The sequence below is a fragment of the Mesoplodon mirus genome (assembly GCF_964341445.2).
Source record: "Mesoplodon mirus genome assembly, contig: HAP1_SCAFFOLD_3722, whole genome shotgun sequence".
Lineage (NCBI taxonomy): Eukaryota > Metazoa > Chordata > Mammalia > Artiodactyla > Ziphiidae > Mesoplodon > Mesoplodon mirus.
This window is the reverse complement of record NW_028293925.1, coordinates 7311-20188: the sequence shown is the minus strand read 5'-3', so window position 1 is coordinate 20188 and position 12878 is coordinate 7311. Positions and strand designations below refer to the sequence as shown.

The 12878-nt window shown below is 43.8% G+C and overlaps 1 protein-coding gene across 1 annotated transcript; it reads right to left on the bottom strand.

The window, feature by feature from the left end:
• Positions 1-759: 759 nt before the first annotated feature.
• LOC309798496 (zinc finger protein 354A-like) lies at positions 760-8177 on the bottom strand. The gene is made up of 4 exons (XM_082646658.1): positions 8078-8177; positions 6936-7023; positions 2923-3049; positions 760-1983 (listed from the first exon to the last, which is right to left on the bottom strand). Exons 2-4 carry the CDS (start codon positions 6966-6968, stop codon positions 1844-1846), a joined length of 300 nt encoding a protein of 99 aa, XP_082502784.1. The 5' UTR covers positions 6969-7023; positions 8078-8177; the 3' UTR covers positions 760-1843.
• Positions 8178-12878: the final 4701 nt, after the last annotated feature.

Here is a 12878-nt window from a genome sequence, read left to right as displayed (position 1 = left end):
GGGGTCATCACTGACTCGTCTGGACCCGACAGCAACCTCAGACAAGTCCTACTACGTCTATGGCAGGTGACTCCACATTGGTTGCAGGCTGATCCTTGCACAATATAAACCTGGGCCCGTGGCCAGGGTACTTCAACTCCTCAGAGGCTGTGCCTGGCTCTCAGGTCCCGGCCCCCTCTCCCTGTTCCCGTCTCCACACACCGGCTTCCTTTGTCTGGACTCTCGGACATGCTCTTCCTGTGCCTGAACGCTTCTCACAATGTGGGATCCGGCCCTTCCTCGGGAAGCCTTGCCCACAGCACCCCTCCTGTTCCACGTTCTCACAGCACCTGCGGCTCTTCCCCCGAGGTCCTCACCGGAGGCTGTCATTCCACAGCCCTGTGTGCGATTAGCCTCCACCTCCACTGAGCTCCGCCAGGGCAGGACCTGCATCCTTCTGTCCAAGGTTGCACTGCTGTTTATCACGGGACAGGGAAGCAGTGAGCGAGGCTTAGAACCTGGCTCCCCCAGAGCCCTGGCCTCCCCAAGTCAACAGCTCTCAGTCCTCAACTTCCATGACAGCCCAATCTGCCAGTTTTCTCCTCTGGTGACTTCTTCTCAGGCTCAGCCACAGATTCTTCCTTCTTAACCCACCTCATAAAACTGAGGTTTCCTGGGACTCTGTCCTCTCCTCCGGTCCCTCATCTGCTCAGCTCAAGGCTTCAAATGCCACCTTTGCACTGATGGCTCCCTGACCTCCCTGTTGACTTCTGACCCTGTTTACCTTCTACAGCTGTCCACTGGTGACCTCTACCCATATTTCACTAACATTTCAAATGAAACCCATCCCACACCGAACCTGTCCTATACCCTTAATAAAGGGACCTCTCCTCTTTCCTGAACTCACTGCACATGCCTTCCTCCAGGTAATGTCTTGCCTACATTAGGCAATAATCTCCAGAAGGTTCCCACCTCTAGTTTTTCCTCACTTCAAATCTAGGACCAACAGTGTTTCCAAAGTAACCATTCTTAGTTAATTGAAACTGTGTAATAAGGACTCATGAATATATTCTCTGTGAAAATTTTAATAACATTGCATGTAACTAAAGTCCCCTTTCATCAATGCCCATTCTCAGTCCCAATCCAAATGTAACTAGTTACCAGCTTAGGTGTCCCCCGACCTTTCTCTTGGCACTTACACGCACATAATGCATATAGACAAACACCCACCTAATTTTCTTTACACATAAATGGCGATATGTCATAATAATGCACCGTAACTTGCTTTAGTCCTTCACGTAGCTTGGAGCTCTGCCCACACCAGTGCTGCTGCTTTCTGACTGTGGTGCTGTGTGCCAGTGTAGGGACCCACCTCAGCTTCTTTAGCCTTTACTGAAGGACGTTTAAAGTATCTCAGACTCAGACTATTTTTTCTAAAATATCAACAACCATACAACTCTTCTGCTTGAAACTCTTCAATTATTTCCAGTCATCCATGGACAGTTCCCATCCCTAAGAACTGTACCAAAGCACTTCATAGTGTGGCCCCCACCTGGCTCTCTAATCTCATTTCCTTCCTCATCTCTTTCTTTTCCCATATACCCTGAGCTTCAGTCTGAATGAATTATCTGCAGTTCCTTAAATGCACTAAGTTTGCTGAATGAATGCATGACAATGTAGCCCTCCTCTGAAACAACAGGAAATCACAAGAGAAAAGATCCTGAGAGATTCACTTGTGCAGTAATTATCAGAGAAGAAGAGGAAGCTTGTGACTAGGGGCCTTAGCATCCCTTCTCCAAAACTTCTTCAGGACTGAGAACCTGCAGAAAATTCCCCGACCAACATCTCCGAGTTGCACATGCACTCACTTACCAGACTGCTGCCTGCAGACATTCCGCACCCACTCACCTAGAGAGGAGCCTCCAGGGCTTTCTTTCTCTACCTTCCAGGGATCTTCTCTTTGCTGCAACAGGGAGATCACCTCGGGTTTGGAAAATGGGAGTCCTGCTCATAGACCAAAAAGAAGAAAAAAAAAGAAAAAGAAAAAAAACACTTGATTTTGCCTTGACACAAAGAGGTATCTGAGATCTGAGCGGAAAACTCAAAGGATGATACAGAGAACTTCTGTGGGATGCTCCAGTTGTGCCCCCACAATGTGAGGGGTGTGTTAGGGTAAAAGCAAGGGGCAATGTAACATTTAGTTGTATGTTAGTGAAGTATGATAAACATGCAGACTTGATTAACAGGGTGCTAATAGCTTTCTATACAAGAGGGAATATGTATATACTGTTACATGTATGTTAAATGTACAGATTAAATTAATATTTGTAACAGGTATCTGTGGAAAGGATTATGTACCAAGTAGCTTGTTTAAAATGAGAAAACACTATCTGGCTCCCTTTGAAAGATGGCAGCAGTCAGCAAACTATGGGTCATAGGCCAAATCTAGGCCACTGTCTGTTTATGCATGGCCCTTGAGCAAAGAATGGTTCAAAAAAAAAAAAAAGAAAAGGAATACGTTACAGAGACTATATGTGGCCCACAAAGCTGAAAATATTTACTCCCTGGCCCTTTACAGAAAAAGTTTGCTGACCCCTGTAAAAGAGAATTGAAAAAAGCCAGTGTTGGGTCAAAGAAAAAGGTTGAGGGATGCTCTCTGTTAAGAGATGAGCAAACACATCATAGTTCAGTCATAGTGGGAAAAAGTTGCCTGCAGTGAGGGAATTTCTAATGTGCAGCTCTGTAGATTGTCCCATCCATGGGGCAATTCCATACCTACGAGGGAGAAAAAGGTTTTCAGGTTTATTTATGGAGATCCAGTTTGCACAGTGCTAAGGCAAAACTCAGCTAAAGTTTTTAATGACCCAGGGCTTTTACCCAGGAAATCAGATGCTGAGGTATCCCAATTTCTGAACTCTGTATCTACAGGGAAAATTTCCTTACCCAATGAGACAAGGTTACTATAGTTCTCCAGCATCACATCTTGGTACAAGTTTCTCTCAGAAGGAGCCAGCTTTCTCCACTCATCCCGTGTAAAGAACACAGCCACATCTTCAAACGTCACTGACACCTGTAGAGACAAGCATCTCAGCTCACCCAGGACCACCCATCACACAGGGTGAAAAAGGCGGCAGTGGGGAGTAGACGGGCTACCATGAAATGCTTCTATATTATTCTAGGTTCTGAAGGTTCCAAGTCATTTGCTTAATGAACAACTGACCAATGACAAATAGATACTGAGTAGCAGGAAGTATGAACCAGGCTCCGAGTTAACTGCTACAAGAGGTGGGTGGAGGTATTAAGGCCATTAGTGGGAGTGTTAATTAGAATAATCTTCCTGTTGGCAATTTGATAACATACATTAGAAGCTTTAAAATGTGCATACTCTTTAACTCTCCAATTACTATATTTGTTTGATAATGAACACTGAACAAAAATGCACATGCAAGGACATTTATCATGGTGTTAGTAACAGCAAAGAAATGGAAACAACCTCAATAATCACTGACAGAGACTAGGTTAAATAACTGAAGGCACTCTGTGCTCCCTAAAGCTTGAGGACAGTAATAATGGAAATTAAAATAGCTATAATTTATTGAATGCTGTTTTCAGGCTAAGTACTATTCTTAGAGCTTTATATTAACCTTTAGTGTATATCTTTATTTTATCTTCACAACAACCCTATGAAGAAGGTACTATTATTGTGTCCATTTTACACAAGAGAAAACAAAGAGAAATTTATCCAAGTCACACAGCTGGTATGAAGGGAAAACTCACTCCTCCTGCATGTCTCCGCTACTCTTAATACAACACTACTTCACTTCTGACACCAGATGTGGGGGGTTTTCCACACACCAAGCAATTGTGGGACACCAGCTGGGTGTCCTACAATTAAACTCAATTCTGACACCTGAAGATAGTGTCAGATTCCCACAAGACTGGCCCCCTTTCAATGTCAATCACAAGTCCAGGTTGTTACCTGTGCTGCTGACTGACTGGCTATAAATTGGAGGTTTCTACAACCCTCTCCTCAGGTTTGATTAATTTGCCAGAGTGGCTCACAGAACTCAGGAAAACATTTACTAACTAGATTACTGGTTGATTATAAAAGAAGATATAGGAACTGGCAGGTGAAAGAGCGGCACAGGGAAGGGGTGCACAGCTTCCATGCTCTCTCGGGATTCACCATTCTCTCTGACTCTCTACATGTTCACCAACCTGGAAGAACTCTGAACGCTTCTGGGTTTTTATGGAGGTTCATTACATAGGCACGATTGATTAAATCACTGACCATTGGCGACTGATGCAACTTTCATCTCCTAGGGTGGTGACAGATGGATAAGAGGGGTTATTGGGGGGCAGGACTGAAAATTCCAACACTTTAATCAAGGTTGGTTCCCCTGGCAATCAGCCCGCATCCTTAGGTGGGGTACAAAAGTAACCTCATTAACATAAACTCTGGTGTGGATACAAAACACACCCATTGTGCCTTCATTGCTCTGAAGTAATTTCAGGGATAAAAAGCATATATTACTAACCACTTAGGAAATCACAAGGGTTTTGGAAATTATGTGCCAGGAACAGGGACAAAGACCAAATATATATTTCGTATTATAAATCACAATATCACTGGTCAGTGGTAGAGGTAGAATTCCAATCCAAGGAACTGCCTCTCAACGCCTATCTCATAGGCTTAAGTAATAAATGATAATCCATACAATGGAGGTAAAGAGCAGTGATGGTAGCACCACACTGTGAACGCACTTAATGCCAATATACTCAAAAATGGTTAAAGTGGTGAGTTTAATCTTATGTGTATTTTATCAAAATAAAAAGCTAAAATGAGAAAATAAAAATATACATACATACATATGTACACATGTACATCAATAAATAATAAATAAAGAAAGGTACACAGACAATTATTCTGAGGGCTGCATACCAAAGGTAGGACCATGATTATCTCAAGATGTTGGGGTAAGAGTGATTTTACGTTTTTATTCTCTGAGATTTTTAACATTAACATGCAGTGCATGTATAATAAGATAATTAATTGGCACATGGCAGGGAATACAAGAAATGATCTTTGCCCTCAAAAGAATTTACAATCCAACTGGCAGACAAGAAAAACGCGTGAAACAATTTGAACAAGAAAAGTGTCGCTGGACAGGACCATATACTATTTCCTCGTTCAATCCTCATTTTACAGATGAGAAACACAAGGTCCAGGGCAGTTAAGACACCAGGTCACATACTTTATCAATGGCAGAGACAAGACGATAACTGAAGTTTTCTTTTAACCCAGCACTTGGTGGGTATATTCTCTCTCTGGTCTTAAACGTCCTGTCACTGAGTTTTACACACAATTCCACATAGTACTGACATATCGGCAGCAGGTGAGGTTAGGGAGAAATGTCACATAGGACTCACAAGCAGGGATGGAGAAGATTCTGGGTAAGAGAGCAGCCTGGCTCTGTTGGAATGGAATGGGAAGGGCTTAGAAAAAAGTAGCCCAAATATGCAGAGGCAGGTCCTAGCCACAGTCTCAGAAGATCAACCACTACCACATTTCATGGGTCCAAAAGATACACAACATCACATTGCAGAGAACTCTGGTCATTTGGGAGCCAGGCCTGCCCTGTGTTCTGAAAGATGTACCAGAGGAAAGGCTGGATGATAACTAACATGAACTTAGAGGCCAGACATACCTGGGTTTGATTTCAGGTTGCCTGACTTCGTTGAGCCTCAGTTTCAAGTGTAAAATGGGGGTAATAACTTCTGCTTCGCTATGACAGTGAGAACAAAGGTGAAGCCCTCAGGATATTCCCCAGCAACGTTAACTACTATTGTTAGATGAGGATGAGTAAAGGAAGGACACTATAGTCATTTCTATCTACCAACAGTAGATAGATAGACATCATGAACTAGAATAACATCGTTTAGCTACCACAACCACCACATATTGAACATCTACTATGTGCCCGGCCCTGATAAGAATGCTTTCCATGCACTAACTCCCAGGATCCTCTCATCTACCCTTTGAGGTAGGCCCAGTTGCTGTATTCATGTTACAGGTGAAGAAGCTGAGGCACAGAGAGGTAAGAAACTGAGGCACAGAGAGGTGGAGTTTTTTGCCCAAGACCCATTAACAGCAACAGAGGAGATGGGCACAAACCTGGCCATCTGGCTCAAAAGCCCCACTGAGGAATCACCGTATACACTGCTTCTCCACTACCAATATCCCATGATATCCCATACACTGCTGCTTCCTGAGGAGTCTTCTCTCTGCTCTTGGAGTCAAGAGACCTCTCCATCTATGTCCCCACCAGCATGGCTATCCTTTGTTCACACAGTGGCTCACCTGGATGGGGTCCCACCCTCATTCTCACAACATAAAGATGAAAATGGCAGGTCAACATCAGTTTTCAAGAGAGTGACAGAAGCAAGGCACATGATCCAGAAAGTTAAGATGGAGAAAAACTAAAAACTATGGACTGGGAAAAGCCTGGCGAAGGTATCATGAGGATTTCTCAGGGGCGGAAAGAAAAAGAAAAGCATTCTGGCCAAGGGTAGGGAGGGGGACACGACTGAGCAAAGGAGACAGGCCAGAAAGGAGCTCTGCCAAGTGTGCATGTTTGTTTGTTCTGACCCCAAGTGGTATAAGACATGTGGCATCTTACCTATCAATTCAGTAATCATACAGTGAATTGAGATTAATGAATAAAAGAGTGTCTATTAGAAAAAAAAGAGAAACACAGGCCATGGATTGGGGGGTTGGAGGCAAGCATTCCCTATGCAATCCACCATCCACCAGGGTGGACCAACTCTTCCAAGGCAGAAGGACATGGGCTCCAAATCCTGGTGAAGACTGTATTGGGGAGAAAACTTCAGTTTAAGGGTAAAATAACAAAAAAAAACCCATCTATCTCTAAGACCTGAGATGGCAATGAACTCACCCGAGACCTTGCTTCCCTCTGTTCAGTAGCCATGTCCTCTTTCTGGGCAGTTTCACCTTAGGATGGGAGAAGTCTCCAGAAGCCAGATCTGAGAGAAGAAAAAGGGAACCAGGAGGAAGCCCCTTCTGCTTTCTAGACCTCAGAATCAGCAGCTCTGAAACCTTTATACCACTTGAAAATGATGCCAAGTGCCCCCAGAGAAGGAAGTCAGAAGGAACGAGGGCTAGACAGGACCAGAGAGAAGGGCTGGGTCATCCTGGTCCAGGCCCAGCTCTTTCCCTGGCTCAGAGGAAAAGTCCTAGGACTCTATCAGCAGTAGCAGCAACTCCCTGAGCCTCACCGCGTGCCAGGCACTACCTATCAATACATCATCGAGGCCCACAGCACAGTTGGCATTGTCAGCACCCCATTTTATAGATCAGGAAACTGAGGGCAGAGTGGGAGCAACTTGTCCCAGTCCACACAGCCAGGGAGGGTGGCACCAGGGTTCCAGGCACCGCGGGCTCCAGAGCACCTGCTCTAACCTCCCTGCGTGCATGTGACAACTTTTCTCCACCTCAAGCATTCCCACCCAATTCCTCCCCCTCCTGTCAAGGAAACAATTTCCAGATTTCTAGAGAAAGCTGCTTCGGAAAGGGAAAACATCAGCTCTCCTATGGCGGGGAGGGGCTGCTGTCTTGAGGAAAGGGCACATTAAACCAAAGACCTGAGTCCAGTCCTGGCTCTGCCACTGGGGGAAGCCGGCGACTCACTTCTCGCGTAAAACAAGCCTGTCACTCGGAAGTGCAGGGGTGATGGTAAGGGGAGGAAATAATTTTCTCACGTTCACTGCCAGCCCGAAACAAATTCAAATGCCAGCAGGCGCTGAGCAGGCAGCGCGCTGGGAACTGGTCGGAAAGAAGCAGGAGGGTGGCTGGGTCCAGCCACTGGGGACGAATTGTCCGACCTGTCTCGTTCAGGGGCACGTCAGTGGGATGGCTGGGGGCGGCAGGCGAACAGAGCCAGGGGTGCCCGGCTCTCGGCCCGCCGGCGCCCACAAAGACCCGGCTCGCGTCTCTTGGGCCTGTGCCCCATGCCCCGGTGACGGATCCTCCCGAAGCCCGGTCCTCCCTCCCGCATCCTGCCTACCCCCCGCCGCTCACCTCGCCCAGGCATCGGGGGTTCCGCGGGCCGCAGGCTGGAGGCTCCGGAACTGCCACGACCGGACAGAAGCTTCCGCTGGGGACTCCACGCGGTGCCGCTCTGGCGGACCTCTGGCGGGTAATCAGCTCAAGCCAACGGCAAACGCCCGACGCCCGACGCCTCACGTAGCTCCGGGAGGGGCGGGGCAGGGACAGTCGCGAGCCCCTCTGGGAAATGTAGTCCATGCGAGGACAAAAGATTCTGGGAAATGTAGTTCTTCGAGCTTGTCTGCGAGGAGAGCCCTGGCTGAGCCTATCACTTGTCCAGACCCCATTCTGGGTTCGTGGTCGAGCTCCTTGGGCTGCTGGCTCCTGGGTTCCCGGTTCTTCCAGGAGGAAACCGAGGTTCCTACAGGGCAGTGACTTGTAGCTCTGCATGTGCGTAAATGAGAGCTAGGCAAGTAGACAACCGCCAAGAACAAACCTATTTCCCCGTAAGTCTTTCAACAAGAGTGTATGGAGGACTTCCCTGGTGACTAAGTGGTTGAGAATCCGCCTGCCAATGCAAGGAGCACGGGTTCGAGTCCTGGTCCCAGAAGACCCCACATGCCTTGGAGCAACTAAACCTGTGTGCCAGAACTACTGAGCCTGTGCTTTAGAGCCGGTGAGCCACAGCTACTGAGCCCATGTGCCACAACTACTGAAGCCTGTGCACCTAGAGCCCATGCTCGGCAAGAAAGAGAAGCCACCTCAATGAGAAGCCCACGAACCTCAACGAAGAGTAGCCCCCCTCACACCACAACTAGAGAAAGCCTGTGAGCAGCAACGAAGACCCAACGCAGCCAAAAATAAAGAAAGAAATTTATATTCGAAGAAAAATGTATGGATCACCTGCTATGTGCCAAGCCCCATTGTAAAGGATTTGAAATACCTCAGTGGGCAAAAGAGAGATCGTTGCTCTGGAGAACAGTTTTGGGAGGTGGGGGTGGGGGAAGGAGGTAGAGAGCAGACAATAAGCCATGAATATCATTATATAACATTTTAGGAGATAAGTGTTATGGGAAAAAGTGAAAGAAGAGCAGTGTGGTGGGGATTTGGGGCTCATTTGGGAAAGTGAGTAGGGTGGCTCCTCGCAGGCCTCACTGAGAGAGTGAGAATGGAGGGAAGAGTCAGAGGCAGTGCAGGAGAGGAGGGCCATTTCAGGCACCGAGAAACCAACAAATTTTTTTTTTGGTAAAGAAACACATGGCCCATTTAGAAGGTTTGATAAATAAAATAAAGAAAGATGCACTTGATGCCACCACACAAAAAGAAATGGTTAACATTTTGGTGAACATCTTTTAGCAGCCCTTTGAACTCCATATTAATCTCTCTGATAGTCACACCAATCTGTTTTTAACAAAATGGAATATTGCAGATAGCAATTGTAACCTATGTTGGTTACAATTATGTGTGGGTTTTTTCCCCACTTAAGCATATGCCTTGAATATTTGAACTTGCCAATAAATATTATCCGTCAGTAGTGTTTTCAGTGACTTCAGTACAAACCATTGCATTTAAATAAATTCTTTTGTTAAACATATTTAAACTTATTTATTTAAATGTATTTACCTAATATTTTACCCCTACTGTTAGTTATATTTTTTCTAGTTTTTTGCTCCATTAATATCCTTGTAGCTATATCTTTTAAAATTATTTTTATTTATTTATTTATTTATTTATTTATTTATTTTTGGCTGTGTTGGGTCTTTGTTTCTGTGCGAGGGCTTTCTCTACTTGCGGTGAGTGGGGACCACTCTTCATTGCGGTGCGTGGGCCTCTCACTATCTCGGCCTCTCTTGTTGCAGAGCACAGGCTCCAGACGCACAGGCTCAGTAGTTGTGGCTCAAGGTCCCTGTCGCTCCGTGGCATGTGGGAACCTCCCAGACCAGGGCTCGAACCCGTGTCCCCTGCGTTGGCAGGCAGATTCTCAACCACTGCTCCACCAGGGAAGCTCGAAAATTCTTTTCTTTTTTTTTTTTTTTTTTTTGCGGTACACGGGCCTCTCAGTATTGTGGCCTCTCCCGTTGCGGAGCACAGGCTCCGGACGCGCAGGCTCAGTGGCCATGGCTCACGGGCCTAGCCACTCTGCGGCATGTGGGATCTTCCCAGACCGGGGCATGAACCCGTGTCCCCTGCATCAGCAGGCGGACTCTCAACCACTGCGCCACCAGGGAAGCCCGAAAATTACTTTTTAGTTTAAATTCCCTGAAGTTGAATTGCTGGATCAAGGACTGGTAGAATTCTAAGTACATTGACTAGTTGCCTTCCAGGAAGATTTTACAATTTATATTTCCATAAGCAGTTTCTGACACCCATGCCCACTCTGGGTTTTTTCTTTTTAACGATTTAAAAAATGCCCTTTTTTTATTTAATAGAGCAAAATTTTTATATTTAATTTGAAATTAAATATAATATCATATTTATTGAACCATTCAGATATATTAATTGCCTGTATATGTACTTTGCCCATTTCCTATTGAAATGTTAAAACTTTTGGTATCATTTTGAAATACCGTATATGCACAATTTTTTAAAGAGAAAAGTGCTTTGTTGTTTATCCTGTCTATGAAAATAATGCATTCATTGTTAAAAAAATTTACACACAGTATATGGAATGAAGAAACATGTAATAAAGAAATAAATCCAACAGAAACATTGGTTACATGTTTATATGCTATTCATATATGCTGTTGTATGTGCATATACACATTTGTGAGTATGAAACAAAAATAGAATCATATTTCTCATACTTTTAAAAATGTGAAATATACATACAGAAAGCCAATTAGAACATATAATCCAGTGTAACACATGGTTATAAAGAGATCACCCCTGTAAACATCTATCCAACTTGAGAGGTAGCCCCCTACTAACACTCAGTACCTTCTTCCTAATCACTAATCAGCTACTATCATGACTTTTGAGATAGACCTTTTTGTGCTTTTCTTTATGGTTTTACTACCTACTCATACATCCTTACGTAATAGTTTTACTTGTTTTTAACTTTATAAAATAGAGTCATATAGTCATATTTTTTGTGTGCTTTGTTCTCCAAACATTTTGTCAGATTTATCCCCATTATTGCAGGTAGCTTTAATTATTATACTGTCAATGGACATTTGTGTTGTCTCCAAGTTTTATCTTTTAGGAACCGTGATAAAACAAATTTAGTAATATGTTATTGGTAGAATCTAGGTGATGGTATATGGGCGTTCACTGTAAAATTCTTTCAACTTTACTTTGTATTTGAAAATTTTCATAATAAAATGTTGAGGAAAACTCCATACCTGGGGTTTGACCCAAAATGGAGTAGCCCCATTCCTCCCATGTCATCCCTTTTACAATTAAAAATCCATGGACATAACACAACAAACAAGCACAGGAAGACTCTGAAATGTGGAAGGAAGAAGGCAAACTGAGAACTTTAGAGCTAGGGAAGGACGTGGTAAATTCCCTTGTTTTCCTTATCACCTCCTGTATGTCTCAGCTAGGGTGTTGCAGAAGCTTACATGCCAGAACCAACAACAGACCCAGACAAGAAAAAAAAAACTCTAAGAAAAGCCTATTTCCCTTAGTTGAAACTGGGGAAAATGGTGGCCTAACACAGAGAACTTTTTTGGTAATACCCACCTTACTGTAACCAAACACCAGTGGGAAACCACCCCCCACTCATCTGAACTGTGGAAGCCAAAGGAAGCAGCATGTTTTTCTCAAATGGAAAGAAAAGGAACTGTCAACCATGAATTCTATATCTGGTGAAAATACAATTCAGGAGTAAAAGGGAAATAAAGACATTCTCAGACAAAGGATAACCAAGAGTATTCATTGCTAGCAGAACTACCCTTAAAGAATAACTAAAGGAAGTATTCTAAACAAAGTAAATGATAACAGAAGAAGGCTTGGAACTGTAGAGAGAAAAAAAACATCAGAGTGGGTAAAAATAGGGATAACTAAAATTGACTCTCCTAACTATGAGTTTCTTAAAAGAGAAGTGATGGTTGAAGTAAAATGATAGCACGATTGGTGCCCAATGTATACAGAGGAAAGACTTAAGACAATTATATTTTAAAAAATGGGGAGACAGAGGGACCTCAGTGGAATTGAGGTTTCTGTACTTTGCTAAGTTATGTGTGTATACCTAGAGGAACCACTAAAAAATTATGCAAAATGATATACTGAAGAAGACTATATAAATCAAGGTGGAAGTCTAAAAAATGTTTAAGTAACATACGAGAAGGCCAGAGAAGAGAAGCAGAACAAGAAACATGAAACAGAAAACAAGGTTAAACAAAATCCTTTCTCTCTCGTTAACCAAATGACTCATGATAGACTATCTCAAGCTTTATTTGTTTGTTTTTCATTTTCAAGTAAGAGTAATAGTAGCTTTAAAAAACATGCTGCTGTAATAAACCAGTCACAGAAAGACAAATACTCTATTATTCTACTTATATGAGGTTATTTGAATAGTCAGAATCATGGAAACAGAAAGCAGAATGGTGGTTGCCTGGGGCTGGGGGGGGGAGGTGCTGTGGGGAGTTATTGTTTAATTGGTACAGAGTTTTAGATTTACAAGATGAAGAGTTCTGGAGATGGATGGTGGTGATGGTTGCACAAGACTGTGGATATATTTAATACCACTGAACTGTACACTTGAAAATGGTTAAGATGGTAAATTTTATGTGTATTTTACCACAATAAAATTTCTTGGAAAAAAATGCTGCTGTACATACTCTGTACATGCTGATGTACCTCTTCATGAGTTTTTCTAGAGTTTGCAGGT

What these genes read in the sequence shown, in the direction of transcription:
- LOC309798496 (XM_082646658.1), bottom strand. Translation starts at nt 6,968, where the DNA reads ATGGCTACTGAACAGAGGGAAGCAAGGTCTCGG. An exon ending in AGAGGGAAGCAAGGTCTCGG is followed by an intron (nt 3,050 to 6,935) that starts GTGAGTTCATTG and finishes TTGTCTCTACAG; the next exon opens with GTGTCAGTGACGTTTGAAGA. An exon ending in TAGTAACCTTGTCTCATTGG is followed by an intron (nt 1,984 to 2,922) that starts GTAAGGAAATTT and finishes GTCTATGAGCAG; the next exon opens with GACTCCCATTTTCCAAACCC.